Raw genomic sequence first — 19,818 nt, 5'->3', positions numbered from 1 at the left:
CTCAAGATTAATATGGGGTGAAAGACGAACAAAAACTGATTATGTGCTGCAGCAACCGCGTACTAGGTCAATAAAAAGCTGATTGAGGACCACTTAGTGCCAGACCAATTTTCCCTACCATCCTATCTTCTGGTCAGTGGAGACTGAATGAAGGCAAGAACTCTAGAGACCTTTGTTCCCCTGATGGCAGCGTACTCAGAGGTCATGCTTTAAACTCAATTCTGCACTCTGAAGTCAGTTAATCACTTAAGCAACCCCTCAGTGGCACACAACCTTTTCCCTTAAAGCCTTTTAGATATACCTCAGTGGCCTCAGGTTGTAACTTGACTTGTTGCTCACCAAGATACTAAAAGATATAAGCTCTCCAAGCTCCGATTTTGATAATGTGCCTGCTGTGAACATGCAAAACAAGATATTTCATTTTTAATTAATCAATGCAAAAGCAGTGATTCAGTCAGAGTCCAGCAATTCTATCAATCTCGGCTGACAATTAAAGGATTTAGGATTAGGGAGGAGCACTTAAACTGAGGCACGCATGAACAAATGAACTCAATCCCTCTGAGCCAGTAAAGCCATGCTCCCTGAGGGACTGAATGCAGCAGGCGGGATGGGAGCGTTGTTTTCGAGGGGGATTAGGACCGCTGTCAGGTGTGTAAAAAGCAATCGGTTTCTATTTTATTCGTAATGACGTCTCTGACTCTTGTGACACACAACACAATATTTTCTGCAGGGAATTGTTTTAATACCAGTTCACTGTAACCTGCCATGTTTTCAGGACTGTCTAACCTTTTGCCTGTATAATAACTGTGTTTATTTTATTTTAAAACATCAGGCATGTAATAATAAAATCTTTTAAGTCATTAAAAAAGAAGTTTCTCACTTGGATGTCATTTTTTATCATCATTCTTCACTCAGTTTCTTCTGGTTTCATGGTATATTAAATGAAAAAAAAACATATTCATTTTTTCATAAAAGTTTCAGATGAGAAAATTAGTTCAAAATGTATATTATTTTCTTTTATTTAATAAATGTATTTTTTCTTTTTTGTAAATGCATCAAACAGTAATAACAGTTAGTTGTGGTTTTGCTTTTATAAATCCATACTTTCATGTTTAGACTCTTTTATGAAATAGTAAAGCTTCATGCAGATTCGTTTACCATACTGCAAAGGGAACATTCAAAATTGACATTTCTTATTCCTTTGTAACAAGTTAAACAAATAGTTTGACAGTTATATTTTTAATGTATAAACACAGAACATAAAACAATCTAGTCGGTATCCTCTGGAGAAAATTAGCATTTATAAGCCAGACATTAGAGAGGCAACAATCTCCTGAAATGTCAAACTGCTGCTTAACTAAAATGAATCAGTCTGATTATTCACTCACTGGCCTTTATTGCTTTCATCCAGATTAGAAGATTATTAGAGCATCAAATCAGCTCGCAGATCAGCTAGACTGGTTAAAACTGCAGCTATACTACAATTACTTTGATAAGCAGATTTGGCACAAAAGTCATTTCTGACATTACGCACTAACAATTTATGAGGCTTGTTTATTAAGATGTCTAAATGTGCCTGGAATGCTCCTCTGAAGTGCTAATTCAAATATTTATTTCTCAATAAAATAGCAACAGCATCTGCTGCTCTGTGGTCTGCCAGACTCATCAAACTCACCAAACTCGCAGTAAACCTACTCAGCCATACCTGCCCAGTCTAACTGTGCCTCTCAGACGTTACCTTACGCCTAATACTGAATTTAGAGCCAACTTCGAATCAGCCTTTTTGTTCATTTATTATAATTAAAGTTCTTAACTTTGGTAGGTAACTTGGATCCAGAAATCTTTCAACCATGACAACATGGTCACTAACAATACTCAGGTAGGCTGTGGCCTTAAAATGATGTTTGACTGGCACTCAGGGGCGCATACAGCACTACACTATCCACAGCAATTACACCACAAAGTGACATGAACCACCTTTCATGTTGTTTACAACAAATTATGATCAAACTATCCAAATGTTGTAGCAGAAATGTTTCTCTAATCTTCTAATGTCCAAGTTTGGTGAGCTTATATGAAGTGTAACCTTAGTTTCCTGTTCTTAGCTGACTGGAGCGGCACCCTGGTCTGGTCTTCTACTGATGTACTCCTGCTTCAAGGTTTAATGTGTTGTGCTTTCAGAGATGATGTTCTGCATACGTTGGTTGTAACAAGTGTTGCTGGCAAGTGTTATAACAGCTGTAAGCATTTTATCAATTCGCCTTTGACCCTTGACATCACCAAGGCATTTTTACCCAGAGAATAGCTGCTCACTGGATGTTTTCTCTTTTAAGTCCATTTTCTGTGAACCCTGATGATGGTTGTGTGAAAGTATCTTTAGGAAGGGAGAATGTACTGGTTCATATTTTTAACACAGAGTCCGTATTAGGACTCACAGGCAGTTTGGAAAATAACATCCACACTTGTACTTGAGCTGATTCTGACAGCATAATGTGCAACGCATCAATTAGAAAGACCAAATAAGATATGCAAATCAAATTATCCTTCACAGTTTGTCATTAAGTCAGCAAGCACAATGGATTAGTCAGCCCACAGTTTTTGATTCAACCCTTTATCCAAATGAATGACTGTGTTATTTCCATGACTAAATTCTTGAACTTTTGCTTAAAGCAGATCAGTAATTTTACAAATACTTCAAAACTAAGAATGATGCTGTTTAAACTGATAGTAGATCAGACCAACACAGTCATGAAATTATTATTTACAATTATTTACAGTTTTGGACATCAAACATGGTGAAATAGGACTTTCATCCAAGACACTGTGGTGCAAATTCAACATGGGAATATTGTTTTCATCCATTTTGTTCTATTCATTTTTACAATTGCATTTCACTTACTGTTAAGTTTGGTTTTTACCTTTGTGCAAAAACTCTATATTTCATAAATATTTCAAAAAATTGCAATGAGAAAGAGCTCGTCGTTGGAGTCGAACGCTCTGAGTAAAAGCAGAACTATAGATAATAGATCTAAAGAGTTCAACTCAAAGAGCAGCTTAAAAAGGTCCCCTTTTCAACCTGAAGTATAGAAATGAGGTATAAACATGCTTTAAAAATATGAATTTACTCATTTAAAGTAGCATCTTCAAAGCTGAACCCAGAACAAATGATGAAGTTCAAAGAATTATAAATAATAAAAAACAATGTTCCTGAAATTTCTGAAAACAAAAGGTTCAAATTTAATGTTTGTCCACATTCACTCTATAGAGACTAAAAGTGAGCAAATTTCAACAGAAAAGGTAATCTTGCACTTCTGAGCGATGCCACAGATTAACAATAGTGAAGTCAAGATTTTTTAATTAATTTTGCATCATAATCTCTCAGAGAGGATCACTACTTTTATTTTTTTGTTATTTTGTGTAAGTGTAATATCTAATATCACCCTTGGTGATTGCTTGTTGTGCAGTAACAAACACTGACAGTCATTAGTGCACATCTGACTTTTTTTTAAAGAGCCAAAATTTAGATTTCCATTTGCTCATCTTAATTTGTTAGGAAGGATTCAACCAGAAAAGGTCACAACCATCCAAAAACACGGTTCAAACTGACAGACGAGCCACGTAATGCTGTAAGCGTCACGTTAACTAGGAGCGTGTAAGTATAGTGGCATCTGAAAGATCAAATGAATAAGCCTGGATGTGCTCTTATACATCTCTTAACCCTGTTCTCTTATGATATGTCATTTTATGTTTTTCCATATGCATTAAACAACTGAAAAAACTGTCACCGTGATATGAAAATTGCAAAATAAGCATCTGATGCACAAAGCTGGTGTACTTTAAAGAGATGACATATATGTTTTATATTATCTATGTCATAACAGCAGATCAGTGAAGCTGTTAACCGAGTCATCTCAGTGCAGTCTCAGTTCAAGTTCCTTCACGGTCTTTCACGCTTGAGTACGTTACTGCGTTGTGAGCATCACCGTGCATGAATGCACGCCTGTATTTTGAATAATTCACGAGAGATTACATAAGCAAACATAGTGCAAACTGTTCTGAAAGTATTCAGCAGTTATTCTGAATATTTATAGGGATGCTTTGAGTTAAAGGGAAACCATTTAGGGAAGACCCTCCCAAGAGCTTCATTTCTGCAGTAATAGATTTTCTTCCAAACTAAATTCAAACCATGAGGTAGGACTGAAAAAAGTACATTTCAGCTTTTAAACTGAACATTCAGGTTATCCTCATATGTCTAAATTTGCCCTGGTAATTACAAGGTAACTATCCTGCAACTAGAAAGATAAATTTCTATGAAGCATTTTTCATTTCTACATTTTGTTTCAAATGCAACAAATCAATTTGGAAAGTTTTGCAAATGTTACCTAAAGATGCTACCAGAGTCCCATGCAGCCTGCTACTGAAAGCTTCGCCACGCTCTCTTAATCCAGATGTTGGCAAACACTCCAAGCATGTATGTCTGATTTTAAGATTTCCAGGGTATCAAGCAGTCAGTCGCAGGTCACAGTCAGCATGGTCCAGCAGGATCCAGCAACGCCCTCAAACTGCTCTCAGAGCAGTGCGAGCAGACCGTGTCAGCCGGAGAGCTCAGCAGTGTGCCAGTCAGCTGCTGACTTCTTCTGAGCAGCAGTTGCTAGGTGATTACTCAACTCCAGGCACCGAGCACACGGGAGAGCATGCTCAATCTCTCCCTCTCTCCCTCTCTCTCCCTCTCTCTGTCACAAGCTCAAGCTTATCTATTCACACAATCCTGCTCATTTTCAGCATGGCCACCTTCATAAAGCAAGAGCAAAAGCGAAGTGAGGCCAGTCACAGACAGGATGTGAAGACTAATGTTCAGGAAGATAAAACTGACTGCAATGAACTGCAGATGTGCCAATCAAAGCTGAATTGTGGTTTGATTTTAATTTCAAGTAAAGTCTAAAAATGGATATTTGGATGTTTTCGTCTGCAGACAGAAAAAGTCTTGTGGCTTTGCACATTATGTTGTGTTATACCTGGAAAAGTACTACCCTGCTTCTAGTTTGTCAGGTGTTTGACATCTGCCAGTATATATTGAAGTATATACTTCAATATACTTCAATCAATATTAAGAAATTAAACAGTGAAATAATTGAAAAATACTTTAGAATACCAAGAAACTATGAATACAATATAAAGAAAAACTTTAATTAAAAATACATAGGTAGTACATGCTGAATGAGTAGCATAGGCTGCTGAGCTTCACCCAATATTAAGTACTATAAAACAGTTCAGTGTTTCCAGTTTAGTGCACTTTAATTTTCCACTGAAAAATTGTGCCAGTCTTTAAACAGAATATGATTCAGTACAGCTGTGCTGTCTCATAAAACAACAGCTTTTTGCAATTAAAACAGAGTTAAAACACGGCTCATTTTTGTATTCTGGCTTTTTATGGTTGTCTGACATATGACATTAAAAATGTGTGAGTTGACAGTTAATGAGTTGTTTTTATCGCATTTCCAGAACTTATGTGTTTCTTATAAAAGGCTGAAGAAGTACATAAAAAACTGTGCAGCACAGACACTGAACCAATCAGTTGTGTTGAGTTTTTTCAAAAAGGAAAAAAATATTGTTTTGTGTATTTTTTCGGTGTAACTTAAAGATTTAAATTCATTATCAATTGTCCATTAAACCCTATAAACGTTAAGACTTATGTCTAATGTCCCTTTCAAGAACAGAGAAAATCTGAATCTTATCTCTGGCTTTGTTACAGAGAGCCACAAGACAGCCGTAATGAATTCCTGGAGGTGATTGTTCACACTATTAAGTGTTTAACATATATGCTCACTGGCCACTTCATTAGATACACCTGTTCAATTATTTGTTAACACAAATATCTGATCAGTCAACCACATGGCAGCAACTCAACAACACGGTTAAGATGACCTGCTGAAGTTTAAATCGCATTTTTTAGAAGGTCCCAATCTGGGATGCCTCCTGTAGGGTATGGTCAGAATTTGTCATGAACAACATCGAAGCACAGATCCATCCTGCCTTATATTCTTTAGGGCACATTTTGAGCACGGCATAGAGTTAACTGTATTCAAATTGTGCAAATGACAAATCTGCAGCAGCTGTGTAATGCTATGATGCCAATATAGATCAAAATCTCTGAAGAATGTTTTCAGCACTTTGATGAATCTATGCTACAAATATTTAAAGCACTTCTGAAGGTAAAAGAGAGTCCCCATTAACTAATGAAGCAAGGTATAACTAATGATATGGCCAGGGAGTGTATACAAAGAATATATCATCAGCAAAGTGAAAAAGTAGAAAGTAAAAGAAGCCAGAAAGCAACATACTACACCAAGTGTCATCTAACTGATGTTTATTTATTTTAAAAATATATTAATTATTAATTGGTCACATCACATGTCTTATCTCTCTTAATCCATCAAAGACAACTGAGAGTCATGTTACTTATTTATTAAGTATTTTGTCATTTACATTCTAATTTCTCTACATAAGACAATATGAAAATACCTACAAATTTAAATAGTTATTCAGTTTCTACAGCTATTGATATAGGACAGAGAAGAAAATGGGATTACTAATGAGAGAAGTTGCTGAAACACACACTGATCACACAGGTGTAGGTGTGTGTGTCACTGTCAAATCTGACAGCCTGTCACATCCAGCCGAGAGAACAAAAATGGGCTTAGATTCTGCAACAACTTCAAGAGAATTTTGCAAATGAAATCATATTTTGATTTAACAATCTTGAATTTGAATTAATACAGGCTTGTACTGAACAGGCAATAGCATAAATTATATTTTGTAGCTGCTAAAGACAGTGGAAGAAGAAGATATCCCATTTTTCTTATTTTGCCCTCATGTCACAAATTTGATCTGTATGACTATGTGCCTTAACTTGCAAGCTTAACTGAGGTCGGGGACACTGGTTGCATTACTCTGCCTTGTAATCTGGCTCTGTTTTTGTGAATTAAGAAAAATAAGCAGCCATGCCGGCAGTGTTATCATAGTTGGTTGTAAAATTTGGTTTGCCGTAAAAATAAATAAACGTGTGCCAACAAAGTCAACAGGGTTCATCCTCTTGACACAATGACTGTGATGAGTCAGTCAGCCACATTGCTATCCACGGAGCAATTCTTCTAGTCTGGCTGAATAGGATTACAAAGATCAGCAAGGGCAGCTGCAGCTTCACAGGTGCTGTTTTATTTTACAGAAATTCATGGTGCAGGCTTACGATGATGTAACAACTCTGGGCGGAGATAAGGCAATTGTTGATACAATCTTCCTGCCCTTTCGTTGCACGTATCCGCCGACCGCTCCCATGTGGCCTGATTTTTCCAACCTCCCCCTTACCCAGTCCTCAGACCCTAGAGGGCATGTTGCATCCCTGCCACTTTCTATTCATCACTTTTTTCCAAGGGCTGCACACCGGGTTGCTTCTATAGACTGATGATACTGACATACCAACCTCCCTGCTGGGCTCAGCGACCAACAGACCTGCCCTAAGGATGAAAACACTACACATATAAGCGTCTGTAATTCCATTTTACTCAGTATACTATATGTTGAGTGTGCACATGCCTATGAAACTCCCTTTGTCAGATCTGATAGAAGATAACAAAGCCTCCCGTCCGGGCGGCCGCAGGCTGATGTGATTGTAATACAGCCGCCTTGCCACCCGACAAGCACAAATTACAATTGTGTTGTTTCAATCACAGTGGCCATCGGAAGCAGGAAACAAAGTAAAGAGTAAGCTGATGACCAGGCCGTCTAAGCTTCAGTCAGCCTCCCTGTGTATGCTGAGCTTGGCTCATGTCTGCTGTGTTAAACAAACAAGCATACGGACAGCTTCTGTCACGTGCCGAGTTACATGAAAGGCGCTCTCGGTGCTCGGACAATTCAGCATAAGAACATAAATATTAAAAATGCATACATGAGCGCTCAGGCTTTAATATGCATAGCTGTCACACACCAAGACATACAACATTTTAAGGAACAAATATGGAGCAAAGTGTCTTGTTAACATTAGCTGTGTGTAGAAAACATTTATTTATATGGACTGGTGAAAATGGTGAAAATGAAAGGACAAAACCTGAACCTTTGACCCCCTGTGGACCAGATGTTGACGTAATTTATAATCATCTGAAAGACTATTTCACAAGACAACCATCATCAAAAACCAATTGAGATAATATATATTTACCAGCCACTTTATTAGGTATATCTGTTCAACTGCTCCTTACTGCAACTTTCAAATTTGGAGGCAACTCATTAGATTTGCGAATGTAGACATGGTCAAGGATGGGGGCAAAAGGTGGGTCAAGTGACACTAAACGTGTCACAGCTGTTGGTCCTAGACGACTTGGTCTGAGAGTTTCAGAAACTGCTGATCTCCTGGGATTTTCCTTCACAACAACCTCTAAGATTTACAGAGAATGGTCTGAAAGAGAGAAAATATCCAGTGACTGAGCAGCAGTTCTCTAGGAGAACTCTTGTTGCTATCAGAGGTTAGAGAAGAATGGCCAGACTGCTTCAAGCTGAGACGAAGGCAACAGTAATACAAACAACCAATCATTACAACCAAGGTATACAGAGGAGCATCCCTGAATAATCAACACATGAAACACTGAAGCAGATGGGCCACAGCAGCAGAAGACCATACCAGGTGCCACACCTGTCAGCTGTAAACAGACAACTGAAGCCAAAATTGGCACACTGTGTTGCGTTCTGTTGCAGTGGGTGGCAGGGTAAAAAGCATGAAAGCATGGATCCATCATGCCTTATATAAGTGGTTTTTAGGCAGGATAACATGTCATATAATAGATTTGAAGGCAACAAAGGTGGTGTAACCTTGTGATGCTATCATATCAATATGGACCAGAATCTCTGAAGAATGTTTCCAGCACCCTGTTGAATCTATTCCACAAAGAATTGAGGCACTTCTAAAAGAAAAATGGTGAATGGTGAGTGTACTTTATAACTCCAAGTGACTTCCGGAGACTTGAAGAATCAGCGTGCTAAGGCACGTCAAAGTATTTTCCCAAATACTTACTATCTTACGTTTATCAATTTGTCACCTCTCTGTAATTCTTTTATTTACTGTATTATTCCATACAGAAAATTGAAACACCTACAGAGAAAATACACTAAATTATTCACAAGTATAATCATAAATAAAGCTAGTGTTGTTCTCACTCTTGCAAAATTTTCTAAGACTGCTTGGCCAAAGGCAAGGGGACAGTTCTGTGATGTAGGGAGGAGGAGGTGGTGGAGGAGGAGGTGGTGAAGGAGGAGGCGTGTAGCTTTGTTTAAATGCTTCCTTTGGCTCAGACCGGAGCAGGTAATATATTTCCTTTAGCATCACTCTTTTCCCATCTCCTCACATTAGCTGTAATCAAGCTGTATTCTTCTTTTCACCCAATCTTTCAGGGGCTGGAAGCAGTAAGAACACTGACCTCATGCAGCTTAACATTCATCATGCACCACAGAATGCAATTCAGCTTAAATTAAGACCCTGTGAAGCAGCTGAGCTTTATCTGCAAAAGCAACCATCAAGACACGCAGGAAACTTAGAGTCACCACAGCACATCAGAAGTGGCTCACACAGTCTGATGTCTGATGCCACCAATAACAAGATACACCTTAAACAATCGTTCAGCACTGCAGTAAAACTAGGAGAAAAAAATAAGCACAAACGCCTGGAAGAACATTCTGGCGAACTGTTTGTATGACCAACAAAGTGCAAAATACTGAAATGATTATCTGTCTCGAATGTGTGAATTTTGACCGCAGTGCTGCTCAGGTACAGGCTGGCTAACTCAGCACATCTAACAACAGAAGATCCATGTATTGATGCTAATGCTGTAAATCACTTTTCTGTTTTTTTAGATGAAGTTCTGTACAAGAAACACTGCAAGGACGGGAGACATCTCAGCGTAGGACATATCTCATTTAGAGAGCTTCAACTTTAAACTACCCATTATCCTTTTTTTCCTACACAAAAATACCAATTACCTTGAGAAAATTTCAAAAAGCCTCAAAATTACATGTGCAAACTTACCACATTAAAACCATAATGAGCACTGGAAAACTCAGAAAAGTGCCTGGTAAGATCCTTGCCTTTTAACAGCTGTACCTGTGATGCTGCAAAATAATACTTACAAGCCCAAGTCTTAAAGTTAGATTTAAACACTTATACTGTAATATTATTAGTTAGAAAATACAAGAATGGACCGTCACACAAGCAACAAAGAGGACCAAGTTTGAGCAGAAAGTATTTCAGTGCCATTATCTAAGGAATGTATCTATCGTGGGTGTGACGCCCTTCACAAACCTTGAACTTAAACCTGAGTTTGAAACTGGAGCTGTGGGAAACTCTTTCCAAATATAGACACTCATTAATTTTAAAAAATCAGAAGCCTCGAAAAAATAGTATCTGTTTATCTTCATGCGCCAAACAGCATCTTCACCATCACTTTGCAGTGAGTCTTTATATTAAGTAACAAACAAGACCAGAAAGATCCAAGAGTGAGATAAGACAATCTGGACACCAGATACAGAAGCTCAAAAATCTAATTTGAGACTAACCGAACTGAAGAGGCCGCCCGGGGCAGAGGTGAAATGTGTATCCCAGTTGAACTTCCACGTGATCCACGGCATACACACAGCCAAATTAAAGTATCCAGCCACACACAGCTTCTGATGGCCAGTGTGCTGGAACAGACACACAGCTCATAACTTAACCCACTGATGCCCTTTGGTCCCAAAGGAAATGGGCTGTCTCTCTCTCAGGAACCCAGCCCAGTTGAGGGGGAGGTGAGAGACGAGAGGAACTTTTACACAGCATGGCACCCACCAGCCCACAGCAGCAGTAGACAGAAAGATGAGTGAGATATTTCTGACTGAAGCGGTCCATGAACATTATGTTTGTCTTTAATTTACACAACAAAGTCATTTCTTACAAGTCTTTAAACGTTTTATATTTATTAATACTGAATGTTAATGCCCAGTTTTATACTTACACCGAATGACTGCTGAAATGATGCTAGTGTGAGTGAAAACACAAGGCTGGAGAGAGTTTCTCCTCAGAGCTACACTTCCATCTAGTGGTCAAAAGGGATAAACCAACCGCTCATAAGTCAAAATCAGACGGAGCACTAGCAGAAGGTTACAGTAAAAGAATTGGACAGATTTTTCCTCCAGAGGCCCAACAATAAATTCATAACCCAACCTTCACTGATCCACAGGTGGTGTATAACCAGAGTGTATAACCACCTACGCTCTGGAGAGCGCTCAGCTCAATTCGTCACAGTTTTCAGATTTAACATTTCAGCTGCAACAAGAACAGGCTAGGACAGGTGGCTGTTCTCTGACTTTAAGCAGCCCCCTCAGTTACTCACAAATTAAATGATAACTGGAAACCAGCGTGTGCTGCCTTTGAGCTACCCACTCAGCTGATAAGGCGCTGCTTTGTCTTCAAATGATCAAAAGCGGTCTGAATTTTCTGTTTATCACTAAAATGAGAGAAGTTAGCTCCTGTGGACACATTTATTCCATAGCATTTTCAAATCTTACTTTGAGACTTTGATGTCTGAGATGTGCCACAAATCATAATGACCCAGATAATTTCTGTATTCTGCAACAAGTATAGATGGAGCAAAATGAGGCACATACCTCCCACAGGGACCTAAACTCCCTCTGCTCGATGCGTAGGAGCTCACTGAATTCCCGTGTAATGATGGTAGCATGTCGGGGAGTGTTATCCAGGATTGACTCCCCAAAGGCCGTTCCCGTCCCCAGTGTGCATATAGTAACAGCATCCTACATGAGATACACCAACATCACACACATTCCTCTTAGATCATTCCTTCATTGGGATTAAAAACTTTCAACTAGATGAGAATGCTGTGAAGTTCAAATGTAATATTCTTAGCAAATGAATTTATGCTGATCGCACAATTCTCAAAGGTTAAAGGAGAACTCCTGAGCACTCCATACACTCAACAAGATACAAACATATCACTCCAATAAGCACCCAGACAAATAGGCTAAGGTGTGCAAAGTTCCACTGTTAACAAATGGTCAGTAATATTCCCTCATCTAACTTTTATTTTTCAAGCCTGATGAATTTCAGGTGGAGCTTTGCTTACAAAATTATCGAGATCTTCACAGAAAGAGTAATTGAGCTTTGGGTGCAAATTTGGAGCATTAGTGTGTGAAGCTAAGATTGATTAAGATGAGTGTGATCTTGTGTGATACGCATGAAAGAAGAGAGCGATTTCTTTTAATTATCAATTACTTCATCATCCTTCATTTTAATCTGGGGCTTTATGTAATGCTCGTGAAATTATACCTGATAACTTGATGTCTCAGACACCTTTACATCCAGTGAACCTGAGAGAACAGCATACCAGCACGTGCCAATATCTCCTTGTCGAAATACTGGAAAAAAAAAAAAAAAGTTTGAGAAAATAAAATAAAAATGGATGCACCGTCTTGTCCTCAGCTTAGTTTCAGAGCTCGCATTTTCACCTACTGGTGATGCCTTTCTCCAAGCACTCGTAAAATCCGCACAGGCATATCTGCTGCAGCAAACTGGGGTGAAATCTCTCAAAGGCCTTCACATTTTTCAGCCGTGCCAGGATTATGTCAACATCTGCCCCCGAGCGCTCTGCTGGTCTGGAGAAATAAAAAGAACAGTGTGATGTACAGTTAACTAAAAATCTACATGAAAAGCTAACTGCAGAGCTGCAGAGCCTGCATCATTCAAAGCAACTGAACCTTTTTTTAAGTAAAGTTTACTTTGAACTCTGAAATATGAAGCTCTGCAGAAGACACCATTAAATTCTCACACTGTACTATTCTATTTAACAAACTTGAAAGTCAATATTTGGTATGACCACATTTATTCTTCAATACAGCCTCAAAATCTCTGACAAATTCTTTCTTGTAATTAAGAATAGTTTTCCAGGTTTCTCGAAAGATCTTGTTTGGATGTTGGACAACTATTGCTCAAGAGCACCTTAAAAATTAAAAGAAAGTCTCAAGACTCTTGCATGGGTTATTTTGAGCTGTGGATCATGCAAATCTATTTTAACTGAGTCCAGGAATAAAAATATAGCAATTAACAGAATATGTACTCTTTAATAAAAGCACACCAAATTTTGTTTATGACTATCTCTCGCATCTGTCTCATTTAGAACAATTTGTTTTTATTCTACAGTCAGATTTTTGTTGAACCAATAATTTTGTTCCTCTCAAACAATAACTGTCAATTTCCCAGTGTGCACGGCTGCTGCATTCATGAGTTGCATTGCAGCAATAAGAAAGGCTTTATTTCCAAAGTTGCACAGACCTTAGAGTAAAAATTTATTTTGTCCTTTTATTTAAATTGAAAAGCCTGACCCAGTTTTGACTCTTGCTCCATTTTTAATGACACGTTCAAACTGAGACTATTTGTTTCTGAATATCATTTGTTATTGCACTAATCCCTGCACTGAATTTTTACCTCTCTGTTCTGTGCCTGTCTCACTTTTGTTACACTCAATCCAGAGCCTCTGATGTAACTTGTGGGTGGATGAACTGCAGCTTACATCACCTTTGAAACAAGGTCCGGCTTTTTAAAAAAGTGAAACAAAACATTATCAATAATTCAAAGATGGAAACAACCTTTGCGCTTTTGTTTTTTCAAAATGTACTGCTCTATAGTTTTACAATACACTGAGAAACAGCTTGCGAAAAAAAAGACTTTTCATCATGTATTCCCTGGAAACCTTTAACATCACATTATGCCTCTATAATTGTAGGTACTCCTTGATAAGACCCTATGTTCAGCAGTGCAGCCACTTTGAATGTATTCTGTTTTTCTACCCTGCATTATCATAATCAGGACAAGGCAAGAGAAAGAGAGACTGAGAGAAAGAGCGAGATGTGTGGGAGCCTGACTTTCAAAGCCAGTGTCTGTTTGAAAACTGACCTAGATGAAAAAAACAAAAAGAACAGAGAAAAAAGCAGAAAGTGCCAGTTTGACGTGCAAGTGAGAACCGATTATTTTCATCATGCAAGCTTGTTACAATTTGTACAATGCAAACAATGATGAACCTAATGACCAGTAATCCAACCTGAGATGTCAAATAATGAGCGTGTTGATGAGCGAGATGTAATCTTTCTGTGAGCTTAGTTCAGGAAATGACACAACTGCTTTTCGTATTCACCAATCTTTTCCAAACTGTCAAATAGTCAAGCAGTTTGGATAAACTTAGATGTCTATCATCTGAATTTCAATGTAAAAGTGTCAAATGAATGATAGGGTGACTCATGGATGCTGTTTTCTGTTTGGAAAAGGTGAGTCACCCAAGAACCATTTGACTTGAGGGACACAGGTGGCTTCTACAAGCAAGCAGAGGATATTACTGTGCAAACACGTCTGGCACCCTGCGTCACTTTGCTGTGTGTAGCTGTTGTACTTTGGACCTTTTGATATATGCTGCACCCCTTATTGTCATCATCCTGTAGATCAATAGTAAGCAACCCACTAACACCTGAGCTGCATCCAGTATATACTTGCATATTGGCCAAACTGTCTAAGCATGTAAATGTACAAAATAATGTAAAAAAAAAAAACATGCAGTACGAATTAAAATAGATAGATAGATAGATAGATAGATAGATAGATAGATAGATAGATAGATAGATAGATAGATAATACAGCTGCTTTATTCTCTTCTGACAGCAGGGGCAGAACCACGGGGTCACCTAACAAGTGAAAGATCCCTGTTTGATCCAGCAGAAGATAGAAAGAGTCAAGGAGGGGCAGTCGTTAAAAAAAAATCTATGAGGTTAAACACGCAGAGTTACCTGCTGTGGCGACTGTTTGTGAATAAGGGAGCAGCAGAAAGAAGCAGTACTTTATATGAGTCCTCAGTAATACTTGTACATGGCTGCCATGTTTGCATAATCAAGTCAAAAGAGCACAAGATTGAAAAGTTGACTGTATTTCCTGCAGCATTATGCCAAGCAGAAAAAAGATTTTTGCTAGCTGAAGGACTCCAATATAGTTAATGGTCATAGCTTGGCCACCCTTGCAATAATCCTCTATGTCCACCTGCATTCAGCAATTTCATTACTGCTCACGCCAAAAGTTGCAGAACAAATTTCTCTCAAATAAAAAAGTACTATACATTATAACTAACTATCCATGACACATATTAAATATCTTTTAATGTCTTATTATAATGATATCAGTATTTGATCTTTGATCCTTCAGTAGTCACAGAAAGCAGTTTGCTGCTGATTATTACAGTAATCCGAGATAGTGAGCAATTGATGCAAGTAGAATGCATCAAAGAGCCAAGTAATTTGACATAATTAATAAATCCCAGTCTGAAGCTGATGCCTTTGCTTTCCCCAACTCTACAGCTAAGTGGATCACTGTGCGTGACTCCTTTAGCCAACAGTGAGGTCAGAGGCTGTAGGAACGGTAACCTTGGCGCGTCCAGGGATGCACTAACTCAAGCTGTGATCGGACTCACGACGTCCTAATTCCGTTTATTTGAATGTTTAAATGCAGCCACTGAAACACAACGCCCAAGTTCTTTACAGGATAAAAATCCAAATCGCGTTAATTCATCGCTCTTACACTAGCCCGAGATGGGTCGGGTGAAATGGTATAAAGTGATTACCTCTTATCCAGACAAATCATCCACTCGGCAGATTCCGAGGAATGTGAAGAAGTGTGCGCTGCTACCATCTTGCGATCCTGCTGCTGCTGCTAATGCGGAGGAGAGGGCTGGACCAACGACAGCAGCGCTTTATCTGCCTTCACTCACTCACTGCTGACAGTCCTCGCTGTCCCTGCTTACCTGGGCGGGAGCAGCGTGGACGAAAAACAGCCCACACTGACGGGTTTTATGCAGCTGTAGTGAAAAGCTAGGTTGTTATGAAAGAAAATCTTAAACTGAGGACGGCAACAGTTTTCAGCAGAGATGTGGCTGAGGGAAAAAACAGAGCTCGGTCACTCATTATTTTTTTCAGCAATGGAGGTCAGTTTCTGCTATTGCAATTTTTAGGCACATGCAGGTAAAATGAATGCAGTCTTATATATCAGTATGTCCCGGTGTTCGTGTTATGATCAAACTGTTGCTTGAAATTTTACAGTCATTTCATTTTTAGAGCTGTTGAACTTACATCGAGAGCTGTAAATAGAAGCAGCTTTTGTTGCGTGAATGAGGTGAGTCAGCACAAAGTGGCACTTCTCTACTGAAGGATACTGTTGCAAAGGTGAGGTGGAGGGCATAGGAGTGACCTGTGATTGGTCTTAATCACATTAATGTTCATAAGTATTTAGACAGTGATACAGCTTTTGTAGTTTTGTTTCTGTGAACCGCCACAGATGGTTTAAAATCAAACAATCGAGATGTGATTGAAGTGCAGACTTTCAGCTTTGATTTATTGGTTTTTACAGACTTTATTTTCTGAGTTCCCCCATTTTCAGAAGATCGAAATTAGTTGGAAAATTGACTGAAAAGCAGCTCCATGGCTAGGTGAGACCTGTTGTTCAGTTTTCCACTGGCATTTTCAATATGAGATCCAAAGTGATGCAAAAATAAACTAACAGCAAATCACTTTAGGTTTTTTATAAACAGAATGGAAAAACAGGTTGACTCAACAACAACAAAAGACCCGGAAGACCACAGAAGATAATTAAAGTGCATGAGAGAGAGAGGAAGGAGAGGAATGGCCCATGGTTTGAAACATGCTGCTTTCAAACATGGTGGAGGCGATGTTATGACATGGGCATGTACGGCTGCCAGTGGAACCAAATAACTTGTGATGTGACAGCTGATAGAAGTAGCAGGATGAACTCTGAAGTGTACATATAAGCTCCACTCAGATTCAGGCAAATGCTGAAAAACTAACCAGACAGCTCTTGACAGTGCAAATGGACAATGAGCCAAAGTCGCAAAGGCAACCCAAGATTTCTCAGGGCAAAGAAATGGGATAGTCTTCGACAGCCAAGCCAGTCACCTGATCTAACCCAGTGGAGCATGCTGTTCAGACATTTAACACAAAACTGAATGGAGAGACACCCACAAACAAGCAGCATCCAAAGGTGGCTTTACAAAAGGCCTAATGGAGCATTTCAAGGGAGGAAACACAACATTTGGTGAAATCCGTAGATTCTGGACTTCACGCAGTCATTGACTGGAAATGTTAGGACATGTATTTAAAACAATCCCTTATTTATTTAATATTTGTTTAATTTTGGGGGTCTGTCAATGGAGGTCTGTGCATAGAAATGGCTACCACCTAAACGGTTTAAGTAAAATCCCTTTAATTTAAGCTGAAATTCTGCACTTAAATCACATTTTAATTGTCTGATTTAAAATCACTGTGATGGTGTAAAGATGCAAAATGGCAACAAAATCTTTTTTTTTTCCTATAGATTGTGGACCTGATCAATTACAGACTGCATACAGTCAAGTCCAAAACACTGACGCAAACTATCTGAGTACACATGGCTGTTTTAACTGACTGCAGCACGCCTCTCATCCCTGTATAGTGGATGACATTTCCAACATATCAAAGTGGGAACATTTTCATAATAGCCATGAGAAAATTGGGCTTTGTTATGACAAGCCACATACTAAAAAGCCCATTGCTTTACTTCAGTTACCCTGGCAACAAAGTACCTCATAGAAAGAAATACCAAGCCTCGGTGCAGCGATACTGTCTGTGCTGTCAATATTGTAAAGAAAACCATTTGTGTACCTCTGTAATTATTTTCTTTTCCATCATCTGATGCTCAGATACCTTGGTACCTAAGTTACAGGCTTATGTTTGTTTATTTATTTAATTTTTACTGAACACAAGTCATCAGCAATAAAAGGCATAAAAGAAAACTCTTCCTAAAAAAAGATTTTTGTCTCCAATCTCAAGTAAAGAATGTTTCATCCACAAGTTGACTAAATCATAATAAAAGTAGGGCTTCTAAGTATAGCCCTGTTTCCCTCATTTAACTAAATATTTAGTTAATGCCTTTCGGGGTGGGAATAACAGGAGGTAGTGAGGTTTGGATAGTTTGGGAGAAAAACCAAACAAGAAGCAGTCCAAGAGCAAAACCCTCGACTAGAGCAGGAATAATATTGTACTTTCTATATATTCATTTTGTTTTACATTAAGATGTTTGTAGTGCAGTAAAAATAAGTGCAAAGATTTACTTGGCCTTTTGAAATCTGTGACTACTGGAAGATTTAATATAACTAACTGTAGATACAGTAAATACCTAGCATTCATCTTCCTGTTTAGTAAAGTTCATTTATTAAAATTATGTTTAATAAATATCAAGTTTTTTTATCACAAGTTATTTTTTTCAAATAATAATTATTATTATTATTCAGGAAAATTGTACATTTATTCCTATCATTACATACTTAAATGGTTATAACCTCTTATTGTAATATACACAACAAAGTAATAATACAGTTAATCAACTACACTCCAAATGTATCCCATGCTATGACAACTATTGTCATTTTAAATATCTCTATGTAGCATTATTATCACTTTGACCTTCAGATTATCTATTGACCTTGAAGGAGAGGTCAGAGGTCAAATGTCAATTTTTGACTAACAAATCATTAAGTTGACCTTGGTGACCTTGGTGGGTGAAAGACAAATTTCAATTTTCAATGAAGTGTTAACATGACCCCACTCTACAAGTTTTTAATCAGAATTCATTCAAAACTTTTTTTTACAGACAGAGCAATGACACGCTTGCAAACACTATCAAAAGCATAACCTTCTTTGTGGGGATAGCATTACACAAATAATATGGCACTGATAAAAATGGAATATCTAAAAGATAAAGGAAATGTTTCGAAACATCAGATCTGCACCCAACGCTGGTTCCAAAGTGGTTCCTCTTCAGGAGAATTTCACCAAGCCAGTATTTAAAATCCAGTTCCTTTACCGACAGCAAGATGGCAGCATTTGTTCGGAAAAAAACCTAAGAACAGATGAATCAGGGCACAAACTTATTTGACTCCTGGAGCAGAGAAAAAGGAAGTGCACTCAGTCTTGTTTTGATTATAAAAATGTAGGCGTCTAACCAAAGGGAGCTGTGCCCTGCACCTGAAGGAAACTTTTAGGTGTTTCTCTGTCAGTTTCAGTGGACCTTAAATTAAGGTTGCGTTGTCAGCCCACATGTTTTTCTTCCCAGTGAGCAGAACTTACATGTCTTGCCCTTTCTTGTTAAAATAAATAGCTGAGGTGTAAGGCTGAGTTCAGGCCAGGGCATGCATAACACAAAACACACATTCCTGTAATGCTGCATACCACTAACTCACAGCAGCAATGGACCAACACATAACAATGTGCGAAGACGTCAACATGCGCTGCAGTAATTTGCCATGCACTGCAACTCTGCAAGCTATCACTTCACAAAGTAATTCTAAGACATAACAAAAAGATTTACAAAGGTAACGACTGAAAGGGTTTTCATTTCTTTCTGCTGCAAACAAATATGTGTTGTAAAAGAAAACAGAAAAGAGTTGTTCTGCAGAAAAAAGACAAGACACCAGGTGTGGAGTATTTCTTGTGCCTGCAAGAGTCTGAGACACTGTCTCAAAGGTTCCACTCTCAGCAGCTCACCTGCTCCTTTTTCCATTTGGTTTTCCCTGTGCATTCGATGGTGTTTGAAATGTTGCTATAGGGACCACTGGCTTGGCTGCAATGTGCCATCGTATCCTGAGCCCACTGACTGTGTATGTGGCTTTTCAGACCCACAGTTGCTAGGAGATGCTCCTG

The 19,818-nt window shown here is 38.5% G+C and overlaps 1 protein-coding gene across 8 annotated transcripts in view; it reads right to left on the bottom strand.

Annotated features, from left to right (window-relative positions):
• Positions 1–15,798, bottom strand: part of rapgef4a (Rap guanine nucleotide exchange factor 4a) — a 38,599-nt gene extending 22,801 nt beyond the window's left edge. For 6 of the 8 annotated variants that reach the window (XR_010096497.1, XR_010096498.1, XM_063497910.1 and 3 more), the window contains exons 1-4: positions 15,693–15,798; positions 12,548–12,690; positions 12,365–12,453; positions 11,686–11,832 (exon numbers count right to left, since the gene is read on the bottom strand). Coding sequence is in view for 5 of the 8 variants with exons in the window: in XM_063497910.1 (XP_063353980.1) it covers positions 11,686–11,832; positions 12,365–12,453; positions 12,548–12,690; positions 15,693–15,760 (447 nt within the window). In the remaining 3 variants the exon portion in view is untranslated. Of the gene's footprint in view, positions 1–4,382; positions 4,757–10,599; positions 10,691–11,685; positions 11,833–12,364; positions 12,454–12,547; positions 12,691–15,692 lie in introns of those variants that run through there. The other 2 variants (XM_063497913.1, XM_063497914.1) reach the window with 2 other exon arrangements.
• Positions 15,799–19,818: the final 4,020 nt, after the last annotated feature.

Source organism: Pelmatolapia mariae, linkage group LG16_19, assembly GCF_036321145.2.
Source record: "Pelmatolapia mariae isolate MD_Pm_ZW linkage group LG16_19, Pm_UMD_F_2, whole genome shotgun sequence".
NCBI classification, from domain to species: domain Eukaryota; kingdom Metazoa; phylum Chordata; class Actinopteri; order Cichliformes; family Cichlidae; genus Pelmatolapia; species Pelmatolapia mariae.
The sequence above is the reverse complement of the archived record's forward strand: the minus strand, read 5'-3'. Positions and strand labels throughout refer to the sequence as shown.